This window comes from Mastigoproctus giganteus, chromosome 11 (assembly GCF_048544385.1).
Source record: "Mastigoproctus giganteus isolate SK-2022 chromosome 11, ASM4854438v1, whole genome shotgun sequence".
In the NCBI taxonomy this organism is placed as follows: domain Eukaryota; kingdom Metazoa; phylum Arthropoda; class Arachnida; order Uropygi; family Thelyphonidae; genus Mastigoproctus; species Mastigoproctus giganteus.
The window spans coordinates 179,052,709-179,067,607 of record NC_143585.1 but is presented as its reverse complement, the minus strand read 5'-3'; the positions used below and the strand labels follow the sequence as shown (position 1 = coordinate 179,067,607).

Here is a 14,899-nt window from a genome sequence, read left to right as displayed (position 1 = left end):
TCCCTGGCAGATGAAAGTATTAAACAGCTACATAAAGGCCAGGCCCTCAGCAATGCTCAATGCTGTATAATATATACAGATGGTTCTAAAACACTCTTCTGTTGGTATTGCGTATAATTGTGCAGAGGTTTTACACTGCACAATTATACGCAATAAAATTAGCCCTAGAAAATATAAACACTTCCTACAATACTAGCAGTATAATATACACAGATTCCATGAGTGCAGTGTCTGCATTAGACAAACTTTCAATATCGCATCCCATCATAAAACAAATTTTTTCCTTCTTAAACCACCTACGAAGTAAGAATCATGCAGTGATATTTTGCTGGATCCCAGGGCATTCTGGTATCACAGGTCAGGTCAGGCAGAGAGCAGATCAGGCAGCCAAACAACCAATCAGTACAATACCATCATATTACCAAGTACCATATATAGATTATTTGAAGCGCATTAAAAAAAATCTATACATTTCAGTCATCTGAAATCTGGACGTCACAAACGAACAACAAATTACTCGAAATCAAAGAGGAACCAGCACTATGGAAATCTAGCTTCAGGCAAAACAAACAGGAAAAGGTTTTTCTAGCAAGATCACGCATAGGGCATACACATCCAACCCACATATATTTACTCAAGGAGAATGTCCCACCTCAATGCACACATTTTACTTTACCACTTACCGTCAAGCATATACTCTTAGATTATTATTATTATTACTAGCCGTATAGTGCAAGGAAGCCTGAGGCTTATGCTGCACCATCTAAAAAAAAAAAAAATTTCTGAGTTACCCTGAGAGAGAGAGACAGAGAGAGAGAGAGAGAGATAAGTAGAAGGGAATCACCAAGAAATAGAAGAATGATGATATCCGGCTCAGGACCCTGGGTGTGCCAAGCCCATACTCACCAGGTGTGAGCCCCTGGGGTAAGCACTATTCCTATTTCCGAAAAAATACTTTCCTTTCACCGTTACGACTGAAAGAGCCTCTATCACTTGCCCATATTATTGGAAACAATGCAAATTTAAATGAACTATTTACCTTTCTTAAGCAGATACAAATATATGATTTTCTATGATGACAAATTGGACCGAATTTTTATATAAAAACATGTCATAGGAAGGCACGTTTAGGCCCCAGTTGCCCTTGCGCCCAAAAATACCAATACCAATACTTGGTGCAGTCTTTCAGAACTTGCACATAGTGTGGGGTCCCTGATGCCTTCAGGGACTAAACACTTGGTGGGGTTGAATTGAAAATGGTACAGGAAGAAAGGGAGAGTTATGATATGGATGAATATGAAGTTTTGTGATCAGTGTAGACAGGCAGCTAGGAAGTCCCATGATGTCTTATTTATAATTTATTGATCATTTGCTTACAGAAATCAGTATGGCTCTACATAATTCCACTGTACAAAACAATTGTAAGGCCATACTTGAAATACTGTGTCCAAATATACAGATCACATCTGAAGAAGAAAACAAAAAAAAAACAACATCAACCTTCCTTAAAGGGTTCAAAGACAGGAACCACCTTGATGAAAACTGCAAAAATATGCACCTGTATGAAAAAGGATCCGAACAGGTGGGCGACAGAGCTTAGCAACTGAATACCTGTTTGAGATCTATAAGAGGGAAGTAGTAAATTGAATCAAGGTTTAACCTCTTCATGGATTATCCCGAGATATCTCGTTTTTAGTTTTAAAAGTTATTTGGAACTACACAAAATATCTCGGGATATAATAATACCCGAAGCAAACAATAGCATTAGCTATTGTTTGCTCCAAATTTAGCATTAGTAGAGGCATATGATGCAAGAAAGCGAGTTTATGCAGCATCAGCCAAAAAAAAAAAAAAAAAACTCCCAATTCACCCCTCCGTTCGTTCCAAATTACCTGTCTAGCTCAGCCTTAAATTTATTTAGGCTATCAACTTCCACAACAAAGGATGGAAGTCTGTTCCATCAGCCAAGTACCCGCTGGCTAAAGGTAAACTTCCGCACATCTATACTACATCTGTCTTTCCTCAATTTCAATTTATGCCCTCTCAGGTGATTATTCTGAGCAAGAGGAAGAATCCCATCAGCATTGAACATGCTCAAACCATTCAAGGCTTTATACACCTCAATCAGATCACCTCACAGGTGCCTAGTCTGCAGACACTGTAATTTGCAAAACTTAAGCCTTTCTTTGTAAGAGCAACCATTCTTTCCATTCACTAATCTTGTTGCCCTTCTCTGTACCCGTTCCAACAGTTTACACTTTTGAAATGAGGATTCCAGACCTGTTTACAGTACTCAAGGTGTGGCCTGACCATGCCTTATACAAGGGGATCATCACTTCCCCATCCCTGCTAGAAATATTCCTGTATATTATTGACAAGACACCATGAGCTACTCTTGCAGACCGTCTGCACTGCTCAGAAAACTTCATATCTGCCTGCACAATTACCCACAGGTCCTTTTCGTTCTCTGTCAGTGTAGTACCACAGAGTTGATACGTTACTCTGGGATTAATGCTTCCCATATGTAGTACTTTACATTTATCAATGTTAAACTTCATTTGCCACCCCTCAGCCCATCTGCTCAACTTTTTTAGATCCTGTTGCAGCAGCGTACTGTCATTAGTGTCCTTAACAACCGTGCCAACCTTCGTATCATCTGCAAACTTGGACATTAAGCTTGATATACCATCATCAATATCATTTATAAATACAGAAAACAATGATGGACCCAACACTGAACCCTGAGGGACTCCACTAATAACATTAGTCCACAATGAGCAGTGTCCATTGATTACCACTCTCTGTCTTCTCCCACTCAACCATCCCTTTATCCATAGCAGCAATTTGCCTCCAATGCCACACTGCTCCAATTTGTTCAGCAGTCTTCCGTGTGCAACAGTATCAAAAGCCTTTCTAAGATCCAAATATATGATAACAAAGTTATTTTACCCTGCATCCAGTTCTTTTGTGACTGCATCATAGTATCCAATCAAGTTGGTCAGGCAAGACTTTCCCTTAACAAAACCATGCCGTGTCCGAGCTATAACTGAATTTTTGTCTAGATGATCCTGCAGTGCTTCTTTAACTAGTGCCTCCATTAATTTTCCTGGAACAGAAGTTAAATTCACAGGTCTATAATTACTTGTGTCGCCCTTTGATCCTCCTTTGTGAATTGGGGTAACATTTGCACATCTCCAGTCTATGGGTACCTCCCCTGAGTCTAAGGAAGCTCTCATAATTATGGCTAAGGGTTTGCTTACTTCCTTTGCTGCCTCCTTTAATATAACTGGATAGATCCCATCCACCCCAGATGCCTTTTTTGTGTTTATCTTTAACAATTTCTCCTCCAGTTTACTCTCAGTTATTACAAGATTATCTAGCTTACTGCCACTGTTGAATACACCTCTGGCATTCCCCTCGCTGAATAGCTCCTCATGTGTGAATGTCGATGCAGAATATTCATTTAGTTTGTTAGCTACCTGAGCGGGTGCCTCCATAGCCAGGTGGGAAGGAGCAGCAGTGTGTAGCAAATGCTTCTTGATTAGACCGGGGTTCGAGCCTGTCACCACCAAATACGGAAGATGCGGAAAGGTCAGGGAATGACCACCACACATCCCCGGAGCAATATGGCCTCAGTTGCTAGTGCTCCTAAAAACCAAATAACAACAACAACAGCTACCTGAGCAGGATCATCAACAGTTGAACCATCGATATCAAGTGGACCAATCTGATTCATCCCCTTCCTTCTAGAGTTTACATAAGTAAAGAAATCTTTGCTGTTTTTCTTTTCATCCCTTGCAAAAGATTTCTCATTTTTTTAAACTTAAACTTATGCACAGCTTATGTAATTTTTAAGCTTGGGCACAATAAATGTAATTAGCTTATGTTTAGGGTTACCAGATTTTCTGGGATGAAAATTGGAATAAAACAAATTCTAAAGGTGAAAATATTGGAACAAAATAAGTCCTAACGAAGAAAAAATCACCCAGTGTAATTTTTATCTCCCCGACTTTTTTAGGTTACGCCCTAATGTCAACACTAATATTATTTCATAAAACAGTACACAAATCAATATGTGGTTCTGTTTTTGCATCAAGTAATTATCAATTATCGGGCAGCTTCACAGCCCTCATAGCCCATGCCATTTTCTGTGAATGGAACCCCTAATTCTGTTAGAAATGTTTGTAATATAATGCAGTATTCAGGGCATCTTCAAACTTTTGAAAATGTATACGATTACCAGTCTTAGAAAAGTAGCCATTACTGTTTGAATCTGATGGCATAGCCTTAAAGAAGGTTATCAGTATTATCGAGGATAAAATAGGATACTTCTCTTGCACTCAAGTACCAGTTGTCAGGACTGGAAGCAGAGTTGGGGCAACCCCGGTGCTACCAGACGATTAACACTATGTCAGGGCAGGAAAAAGAGAATTATTACTAGTACCTTTCCTTATAATAAGGGGTGGCATTTTCCTGTGTACATTCCAGAAGTCTAAGAAGACTCGAACAGTACCTGTCTGCACTGACAATTTTGCTTTTATGTTTTCTTTATTTGTAAGTGAGCTTATTAGCACAACCACTACATCCCATACTTAAAGATATCCTGAATACCATGCATTGTTATTCGTCATCAAGGTGATTTTTTTTTATTGTCTATTCCTTCATACATTCTTCCTTATAAGTATATTTACCCATAGAAAATGGATAAAATATTTTATATTCTCTCCATTTTAGTGGCTAGAGAGAATATAAAATGCTTCTGCTTGCTATGGTTGTTTTAGGCATAAAAACAGCACAGCACTATGTTAGTAAGTAGTCATGAGTAATAGTTCATATTGATACTTTATTAGGGATCTTTCACCCAAAATTGGGATAATCCCAGAAAATGGGACATCACCCTATGTGTTCATTGTTTACCCAAAACCCATTGTTTACCCATTGTTTCACCCAAAATTGGGATAATCCCAGAAAATAGGCGCCTCTGTAGCCAGGTGGGAAGGAGCAGCAGTGCGTAGCACACGCTTCTTGATTAGACCGGGGTTCGAGCCCGTCACCACCAAATACGGAGGATGTGGAAAGGTCAGGGAATGACCACCGCATATCCCGGAGCAATATGGCCTTAGTTGCTAATGCTCCTAAAAACCAAATAACAAACAAACAACAATCCCAGAAAATGGGACATCACCCTATGTGTTCATTGTTTAGTACATTTTTTTTTTTTTTTTTTTTTTGTAGTAATAGTTGGTTCAACCACAGTTATTTGTTTATGGCTTTGTTTACATAGAAAAAGAAACTGTAATATAATTTCTTTTACCTTTTCCAGCTATAAAAGAAATGGTCAACAGGAGGTTAGTGACTGTCAGATTATGCGCCGCCACAGTACTCGAAAAGCAGCAGGTGTGGAATCCCAAAGTGAATGTTCATCCAAAGGTGCTAAAAGGAAAAGAGAAAAATCTCCTGACTTAACAAATTCAATCAAGAGAAGACGTTGAGTGTTACAAACATTGAAGGATTGAGTGCTTCAGTTATAATTGGTGCCCTGAAGGAAGAACTTTTGTTTGGCAAATTTGGATAAATTACAATGTTGACTTTTGTTTTTTTTTTTTTTTTTTTTGTAATGCAGTAAAACTGCAAAGGATTTTGTAAATAAACAGATTCTCTCGTTTGATTTTAACAGTATTTAACTTTCAACTTTTGTATATCACCAGAACTAGTATTGCCAAAATTGATTTAACCACTGAGCAAAATAATCATTTGCTCAGAATGATAAAAAAAGTTGAACTTATGTAGTTTCATTCACAAAACTACATAAGTAAATCAGCTGGCATCAGCTTTACATTTTAGTAATTTCTTGATGTTGGACTTGTCAGTACAACATAAATCTCCAAGAAAGCCTTTTACCTGCAGAAACTTGTGCCTGTATTCACTAAACTATAAAAACACTAAAAATAAATTCTTCTTTCTTTTGTAAAGTGTAGAGAACAAACGGCTGAAGTTACACCTCAATAAATAGAACAGTTGTCAGGGCCATGGTTATTTGCAAATATAGGGAAGAGACTCTGATATGCACATTACAAAATTACATCCATTTGTTAACTGTAGCAGTAGTACATTAACTGCACAAGTTCGAAATAAGTAAACAAGGTTATCCTAAGTTAAGAATCAGACATTCAAATCCAACCCATTCAGAGAGAAAAAATTATAAATTCTGCATCCCTCCTTGTTAAATTAACAGACAGCCTCTGCATGATCTTTCACAAACAAAACCAACCAGATTAAGTGCTCCGCTTCAGCAGTCGACCTGGCAGTATAGTAGTTTCACTAATGCGCCCACTATTATTTAGTCAGAGCAGAAAATCCTCCTAGGTGTCAAAGTTAAAATGCTGTCTGTTATAAATTTTAGCATTAATAAAGGCATGTGATGCAAGAAAGCAAACTTTAAAATTCTTCCCATTTAATCCATCCATTTACTTCAAAACTTTGTCCATTCTTTCTTGAATTTATTTAAGCTATTAACATCCACAACAACAGAACGAAGTTAGTTCCAGCAATCAACTACCCTTTGGCTAAAGGCAAATTTCCACACATCTACCTGTCTTTCATCAATTTGAGTTTATGTCCCCTCAGGTTTCTAATCTGAGCACGAGGAAGGATCCCATCAGCATTGAGCCTGCTCAAACCATTCAAAGCGTTATACACCTCAATCAGATCACCTTACAGGTGCCTAATCACCAGATGCTGCAGTTTGCAGAACTTAGACCTTTCTTGGTAAGAGTACCCCATTGTTCTCCTCACCCATCTTGTTGCTCTTCTCTGTACTTTAGCATTAGCATTAGTAGAGGCATTTGATGCAAGAAAGCAAGCTTATGCAGCATCAGCCAAAAAAAAAAAAAAAAAACCCACTTCCACTTCACCCCTCTGTTCGTTCAAAATACCTGTCCAGCTGAGCCTTAAACTTATTTAGGCTATCAACCTCCACCACAAGGGATGGCAGTCTGTTCCACCAACCAACCATCCGCTGGCTAAAGGCAAATTTCCGCACGTCTATCCTACATCTGTCTTTCCTCAATTTGAATTTATGCCCTCTCAGGTGATTTTTCTGAGCTAGAGGAAGAATCCCATCAGCATTGAGCATGCTTAAACCATTGAAGGCTTTATACACCTCTATCAGATCACCTCGCTGGTGCCTAGTCTCCAGACACTGTAATTTGCAAAACTTAAGCCTTTCTTCGTAAGAGCACCCCTTTGTTCCATTCACTAATCTTGTTGCCCTTCTCTGTTCTCGTTCCAGCAGCTCTACATCCTTCTTGAAATGAGGCCTCCAGACCTGTATACAATACTCTAGGTGTGGCCTGACCATTGCCTTATACAATGGAATAATCACCTCCTTATCCCTGCTGGAAAAATTCCTGTATATCATTGACAATACTCCATGAGCTACTCTTGCAGCCCGTCTGCACTGCTCAGAGAACTTCATATCTGCCTGCACAATCACCCCCAAGTCCCTTTCATTCTCTACCACTGTCAGTGTAGTACCACAGAGTTGATACGTTGCTCTGGGGTTGCTGTTTCCCATGTGGAGTACTTTACATTTGTCAATGTTAAACTTCATTTGCCACCTCTCAGCCCATCTGCTCAACCTTTCCAGATCCTGTTGCAGCAGTGTAGTGTCAGTAGTGTCCTTGACAACCCTGCCAACCTTTGTATCATCTGCAAACTTGGACATTAAGCTTGATATACCATCATCAACATCATTTATAAATACAGAAAACAATAATGGACCCAACACTGAGCCCTGAGGGACTCCACTAATAACATTAGTCCACGATGAGCAGTGTCCATTGATTACCACTCTCTGTCTTCTCCCACTCAACCACCCCTTTATCCATAGCAGCAATTTGCCTCCAATGTCACACTGCTCCAATTTGTGTAGCAGTCTTCCATGTGCAACAGTATCAAAAGCCTTTCTAAGATCCAAGTATATAATATCAAAGTTATTCCCTGCATCCAGTTCTTTTGTGACTGCATCATAGTATCCAATCAAGTTGGTCAGGCAAGACTTCCCCTTAACAAAACTATGCTGTGTCTGAGCTATAACTGAAGTCTTGTCTAAATGATCCTGCAGTGCTTCTTTAACCAGTGCCTCCATTAATTTTCCTGGAACAGAAGTTAAGCTCACAGGTCTATAGTTACTTGTGTCAGCCTTTGATCCTCCTTTGTGAATTGGGGTCACATTTGCACATTTCCAGTCTATGGGTACCTCCCCTGAGTCCAAGGAAGCTCTCATAATTATGGCTAAGGGTTTGCTTACTTCCTTTGCTGCCTCCTTTAATATAACTGGATAGATCCCATCCACCCCGGGTGCCTTTCTTGTGTTTATCTTCAACAGTTTCTCCTCCACTTTACTCCCAGTTATTTCAAGATTCTGTAGCTTACTGCTAGAGTTGAATACACCTCTGGCATTCCCCTTGCTGAATAACTCCTCATGTGTGAATGTCGATGCAAAATATTCATTTAGTTTGTTAGCTACCTGAGCAGGATCATCAACAGTTGACCCATCAATATCAAGTGGACCAATCTGATTCATCCCCTTCCTTCTAGAGTTTACATAAGTAAAGAACTCTTTGCTGTTTTTCTTTGCATCCCTTGCCAAGGATTTCTCGTAATCTGCCTTCGCCTGCCTAACCTCCTTTGTAACTTGGTTGCATATCAACTTGTATCTATCATAGGCTTCTGTGTCATGTGTTAATTTGTAAGTATCCCATGCATTTTTCTTCTCTGCCATATGCCTCATTAGTTCATCTGACATCCATTTTGGCCTAAACCTTGAAAAATATTTCTTAGTTGGTATGTAAAGCCTAGTAGCTTCCAAGATACGTTCTTTGAATGCTTCCCATTTTGAATTTGCTGTTGGTAACATCATCAGTTGGTCCCACTGTATAGAATTTAAATACTGTCTCAGTCCATCGTAGTCGCCTTTACGGAAGCAATAACCCTTCCCTTTACCCCTAATGGTAGTTACCTCTTTGAGTAAATCCCACTTCAGCACACTGTGATCACTGCCACCTAGTGGTTCATTTATCTGCAGATTCTTAATGCATGAAGAATCACTGCTGATAATCAAATCAAGAGTATTACTCCCTCTAGTTGCCTCCTGAACATGCTGATGTAGAAAACAATCATCCAATAAATCCACAAAAGCCCTGCTAGTGTGTGAGTAACCAGCCCCCAAATTCCAGTCAATATCTGGGAAATTAAAATCTCCCATTATAAGACTCTCTGATTTACTGGCCCACTCTATTTCCCTGTACAGTTCCTTATTATACTCATCAGAGTCATTAGGCCTATAGCACACTCCTACTCTCAATTTTGATCTCCCAATGCTTATGTCACACCAAACTGACTCAACACTGCACTGTCCAGCGATGTCAACTGGCTTCACTTCCTTGGTTTTTATGTGTTTCTTAACTAATAGCATAACCCCTCCCCCCTTCCTATCCTGTCTATCCTTTCTGTAGACGTTGTACTCCCCAAATTGCAGTTCTGCATCCCTTATATCTGTGTGACACCACGTCTCTGATATCCCAACAATATCTGCCTTTGATGTTTTGAGCAATACCTCAAATTCATCAAATTTATTTACTAAACTCCTAGCATTGGTGTACACGCAAGTATACCTGCACCTGTTTCTATTCTTAGCTACCCTAACACAACCCATGTGTTTACTTGTACCGCAATGGCTCCCAGCAGTCTCTGAAATACCATGCATCTTGTTTTTCAGGCTTCTGCTCATTCTAATAGAAGCAGTGCAAGAATCTCTTTCACCTCTGCCAGTGGCTACTGTCAATCTATTGGTCTTTGTCTCTCCCCAAGCTAGCAGTTTTCCGACCCACCTAACACTGCCTCGATAGCATCAGCAAATATTCTTGCAACTTATTCCAGCAGCTCTACCTCTTTCCTAAAATGAGGCTTCTAGACCTATATGCAGTACTCAAGGAGTGGCCTGCACAATAACCAGGTCTTTTTCATTCTCTGTTACCTTCGATGCAGTACTGCACAGTTAGTACGTTACTCTGGGGTTGCTGCTACCCATAAGCAGTACTTTGCATTTGTCAATGTTAAACTTCAGTTGCCACTTCTCAGCCCATCTGCCTAACTTTCTATACTTGTTGCAGTAGCATACTGTCATTAACAACCTTCTAACTTTTGTATCATCTGCAAACTTGGACATTAAGCCTGATATACCTTCATCAGTGTCATTGATAAATGTGGAAAACAACAATGGGCCCAACATTAAAACCCTGGGGAGACTCCACTAATAACAGTATTCCACAAAGAGCAGAATCCATTGATTATCACTCTCTTCTCCCACTCAACCATCCCTTTATCCATAACAGCAACTTTCTTTAATGCCATACTGCTCCAATTTGTACAACAGTCTTCCATGTGCAACAGTATCAAAAACTTTCCTGAAATCCATGTATATGATATCAAAATTATTTTTTGCATCCAATTCCTTTGTGACCACATAATAATATCCAATCAGATTGGTCAGACAAGACTTCTCCTTAACAAACCCATGTTGTATCTTAATTATACCTGCAGTCTTCTCTAGATGATCCTGCAATATTTCTTTAACCAGTGACTCCATTATGTTTCCTGGAACAGAAGTCAAACCAACCTGTTTGTAATTGCTTGTGTCACCTTTTGATCCCTCTTTGTGGATTGGGGATACATTTCTACATCTTCAGTGCATGGGAACCTTCCCTGAATCCAGGGATGCTCTCAAAATTATGGCTAAAGGTTTAGCCATAATTTTGATGCCTGTTTCAATATAACTGGATAGATCCCATCCATCCCAGCTGCCTTATGTTTAACTTTAACAATTTCTGCTCCAATTTTCTCCCAATTACCACAAAATCATTTTTCTCACTGTTGAAGTTTGATAAACTTCTAGCCTCCACTTCCCCACAGAATTCTTCATGTATGAATATAGATGCAAAATACTCATTCAGTTTGTCAGCTACCTCAGCAGAATCATCAACAGACAAACCATTGCTGCCGTAAGCTAGTGGTCAGGCGCATGGGTGCATAAGTACACGTGCCTTGAGTGAACGGGGTTCAAGCCCGTGACTACTGAATACTGTGCTGTTTTCTTGTATTATGTATATCTTGTAAACTCCTCTGACCATTTGGTCGTCCCGGAGTACAAACAGAAAATTTATTTTATTTATATCAAGTGGACCAATCTGATTCATCCCCTTCGTTCTAGAGTTTACATAAGTGAAAAAGTCTGTGCTGTTTTTCGTTGCATCCTTTGCCAAAGATTTCTCATAATCTGCTTTAGCTTGCCTAACCTCCTTTTTGACTTGATTACAGGCTAGTACCATTGGCTTCTGTGTTGCCTGATAATTTATATGCGTTCCATGCATTTTCTTCTCTGCCACAAGCCTCATTAGTTCATCTGATCTGACATCCATTTAGGCCTAAACATTGAATGGTATTTCTTAGTTGGTGTGAAAAGCCTAGTAGCTTCCAAGATTAATTCCTTGAATGCTTCCCATTTAGAATTTGCTGTTGGTAACATCATCAGTTTCATCACCCTGTATAGAATTTAAAAACTGTCTGAGATCACTGTACTCACCTTTATGAAAACAAAAACCCTTCCCCTTACCCCTGATGGTAGTTACATCTTTTAAGTAAATCCCACATAAGTACACTGTGATCACTGACACCTAGTGGTTTCTTTATCTGCAGATCCTTAATGCATATATAATTACTGCTGATAAACAGTCAAGAGTATTTCTCCCTCTGGTTTTCTCTCTCTCGAAGATGCTGCTGTATAAAACAATTACCTATTAAATCCACAGAAGTCTTACTAGTGTGCAAATGATCAACCCACAGGTTACGTTCAATATCTAGGAAGTTAAAATCTCCCATTATTAGACATTCTGATATACTGGCTTACTCTGTTTCTCTGTATAGCTGTTCATTTAACTCATTGGAGTCAATGAGGCCTATAACACACTCCTAACCTCAGTTTTCTTTCCCAGATCTTATGGCACACCAAACTGACTCAGCATTGCACTATTAATCCATACAACTGGATGCAGTGCCTTAGATTTTAACTTAACTAACAGCATAATCCCTCCTCCTTTCCTATCCTGTGAATTCTTTCAACATGCAATGTACTCCCCAAATTCCAGTTTTGCATTCCTTACATGTGACACCATCTGTCTGATATCCCAACAATATCCACCTTTGATGTCTTGACTAGCGCTTCAAATTCTTAAAATTTATTTACTATACTCCTAATATTGGTGTATTGGTATACATGCACCTGTTCTTACTTTTAGTTACCCTAAAACAGCCGATGTATTTACTTGTTCCTTGATGACTCCCAGCAGTTCTTGAAATCCCCAGCTACTTGCTTTCCAGGCTGCTGCTCACCCCAATAGAAACAGTGCAGGAATAACTTCCACCTCACATTAACAGTAGTCTGTGGCTACTGTTAATCTATTAATCTGTGAATCGCTGCAGTTTTCCAACCCACATAACACTGCCTAAATGTTGGACAGGTGGCTTGCCCAATATTTAACTTTTGCACATCTTTTAGAATTACACTTCAGACTTTACTAAATGTTAGAAAAGCCATTTCAAACATCTCTCTTTCCAGTTTAATAAATTACTATCGCTGCCCTCGAAGAGGATACAAATGGTTTCACAAACACTAGCTTTAAATCACACTGCTTTGTTCTATAAATAATGAAAACAATTTGGTTAATAGTACATTTTACTTGACTACACTGTATAGATGAAAAGAGGCAAACTCAACAGAACTGATGACTACAAACATCACCATGATACGATAGATAAATTTAGTTTTTAGACTTAGTTTTCTCAGTTCATAAAAGTATAATAATAACAGTGCCATTACTTGCAGTGAACATATTGCATTATACAATGTAATGAATTATGTTGAAAATTGATATTGTTTTTAATAGAGCATTATTACAATTAAAATATTTGGATATCATAGAAAACTATAGTTTTAATTTACAAAACAGAACACTGGTCACCTTTGTTCTTTGTTTTGAGAATAATCAATGCATGGTACCGGTAAAATCTATTATTAACTATTTAAAACAAAATAGTTAACAGTAAAAAAAAAGGGGGGGGGGGGTAAACTGTAGACATTATCAATCCACTCGAAGCCTTCTCAACAGTGGTATAGTCAGGGTACATCAGCAGGTACATTGTATTCCCTGATGCCAAAATCTGTTAATGTGGCGCTTTTTAGCATTAGGCAATTGTTTCTTTTTTTTTTTTTTTCTGAATGTACCTGCTGACAAAAAATCCTGGCCATACAACTGCTTCTCAGCGATTCGTGTGAGGGAAATGGACCATGATCTGCCATGCTGGTCCAGTGCGGATTGGCAAATCAACCGAATTTAGCAGTCAGGGCTTGAACCCCAGTCTACTCAAAGAGTCCGTGCTAGTGCACTCCAGCCTCCTGACCACTCGGCTCTGAAGGTCTCCAGTTACGCAGTGTACAAGGAAAGAAAGCTGGGGGCAGGAAAGAGGCAAACTCAACAGCAGTACCATGAGTAGAGTAATATGATGCAAGAAAGCAAGCTTATTTAATATAAGCCAAAGAAAAAACCCTTCCTGTTCCCCCATCCATTCAATTCAAAATTTTGTCTAGTTCAGCCTTGAATTTATTTAAGCTGCCAGCTTCCCCAACGACAGTTGGAAGTTTGTTCCAGCAACCAACCACCTACAGGCTAAATGCAAATTTCTGTGCATCTATTGTAGTAGTAGTAGTAGTAGTAGTAGTAGTGGCACATGATGCAAGAAAGCAAGTGTAGGAGCTTATGCAGCATCAGCCAAAAAAAAAAAAAAAAAAAATCATCACACCATTCCCTCCAAATGCCTGTCCAGTTCCTCCTTAAATTTATTTAACCTATCAACTTCCACAACGACAGATGGAAGTTTGTTCCAGCAATTAACCACCCGCTGGCTAAAGGCAAATTTCCGCACATCTATTCTACATCTATCCTTTCTTAATTTGAACTTATGTCCCCGTAGGTTCGTAATCTGAACAAGTGGAAGGATCCCATCAGAATTCAGCGTGCTCAACCCATTCAAGGCCTTATAGACCTCAATCAGATCACCGCGCAGGTGCCTAGTCTCCAGCCACTGCAATTTGCAGAACTTAAGCCTCTCTTGGTAAGAGAATCCCTTCATTCCCCTCACCAATCGTGTTGCTCTTCTCTGTACACGCTCAAGCAAATCTACATCCTTCCTAAAATGAGGCCTCCAGACTTGTACGCAATACTCAAGGCGGGGCCTGACCATTGCCTTATACAGAGGGACAATCACCTCCTTTTCCCTGCTAGCAAAATTCCTATATATCATTGACAAAACCCCATGACCTGCCCTAGCAGCCTGTCTGCATTGCTCAGAAAACTTCATATCTGACTGCACAATTACTCCCAGGTCTTTTTCATTTTCTACCACCTTAAGTGTAGTACCACACAGTTGGTACGTTTCTCTGGGGTTACTTCTACCCATATGCAGTACTTTGCATTTGTCAAGGTTGAACTTCAGTTGCCACTTCTTAGCCCATCTGCCCAAATTATCTAGATCCTGTTGCAGTAGCACACTGCCATTACTGTCATTAACAACCCTGCCAACCTATGTGTCATCTGCAAACTTCGACATTAAGCCTGATATACCTTCATCAATATCATTGATAAATACACAAAACAACAGTGGACCCAACACCGAACCCTGTGGAACTCCACTAATAACATTAGTCCACGAAGAGCAGCACCCATTGATTACCACCCTCTGTCTTCTCCCACTCAACCATCCTTTTATCCATTGTAGCAACTTA

General features: G+C 39.4%; 1 protein-coding gene across 1 annotated transcript in view; it reads left to right on the top strand.

Annotated features, from left to right (window-relative positions):
* LOC150078599 (uncharacterized) overlaps positions 1-5,524 on the top strand; it is a 452,040-nt gene extending 446,516 nt beyond the window's left edge. The window contains exon 10 of the mRNA XM_090384628.1: positions 5,324-5,524. Coding sequence (XP_090240754.1) covers positions 5,324-5,492 — 169 coding nt within the window. The 3' untranslated portion in view covers positions 5,493-5,524. The remainder of the gene's footprint in view (positions 1-5,323) is intronic.
* The last annotated feature ends 9,375 nt before the right edge of the window (positions 5,525-14,899 follow it).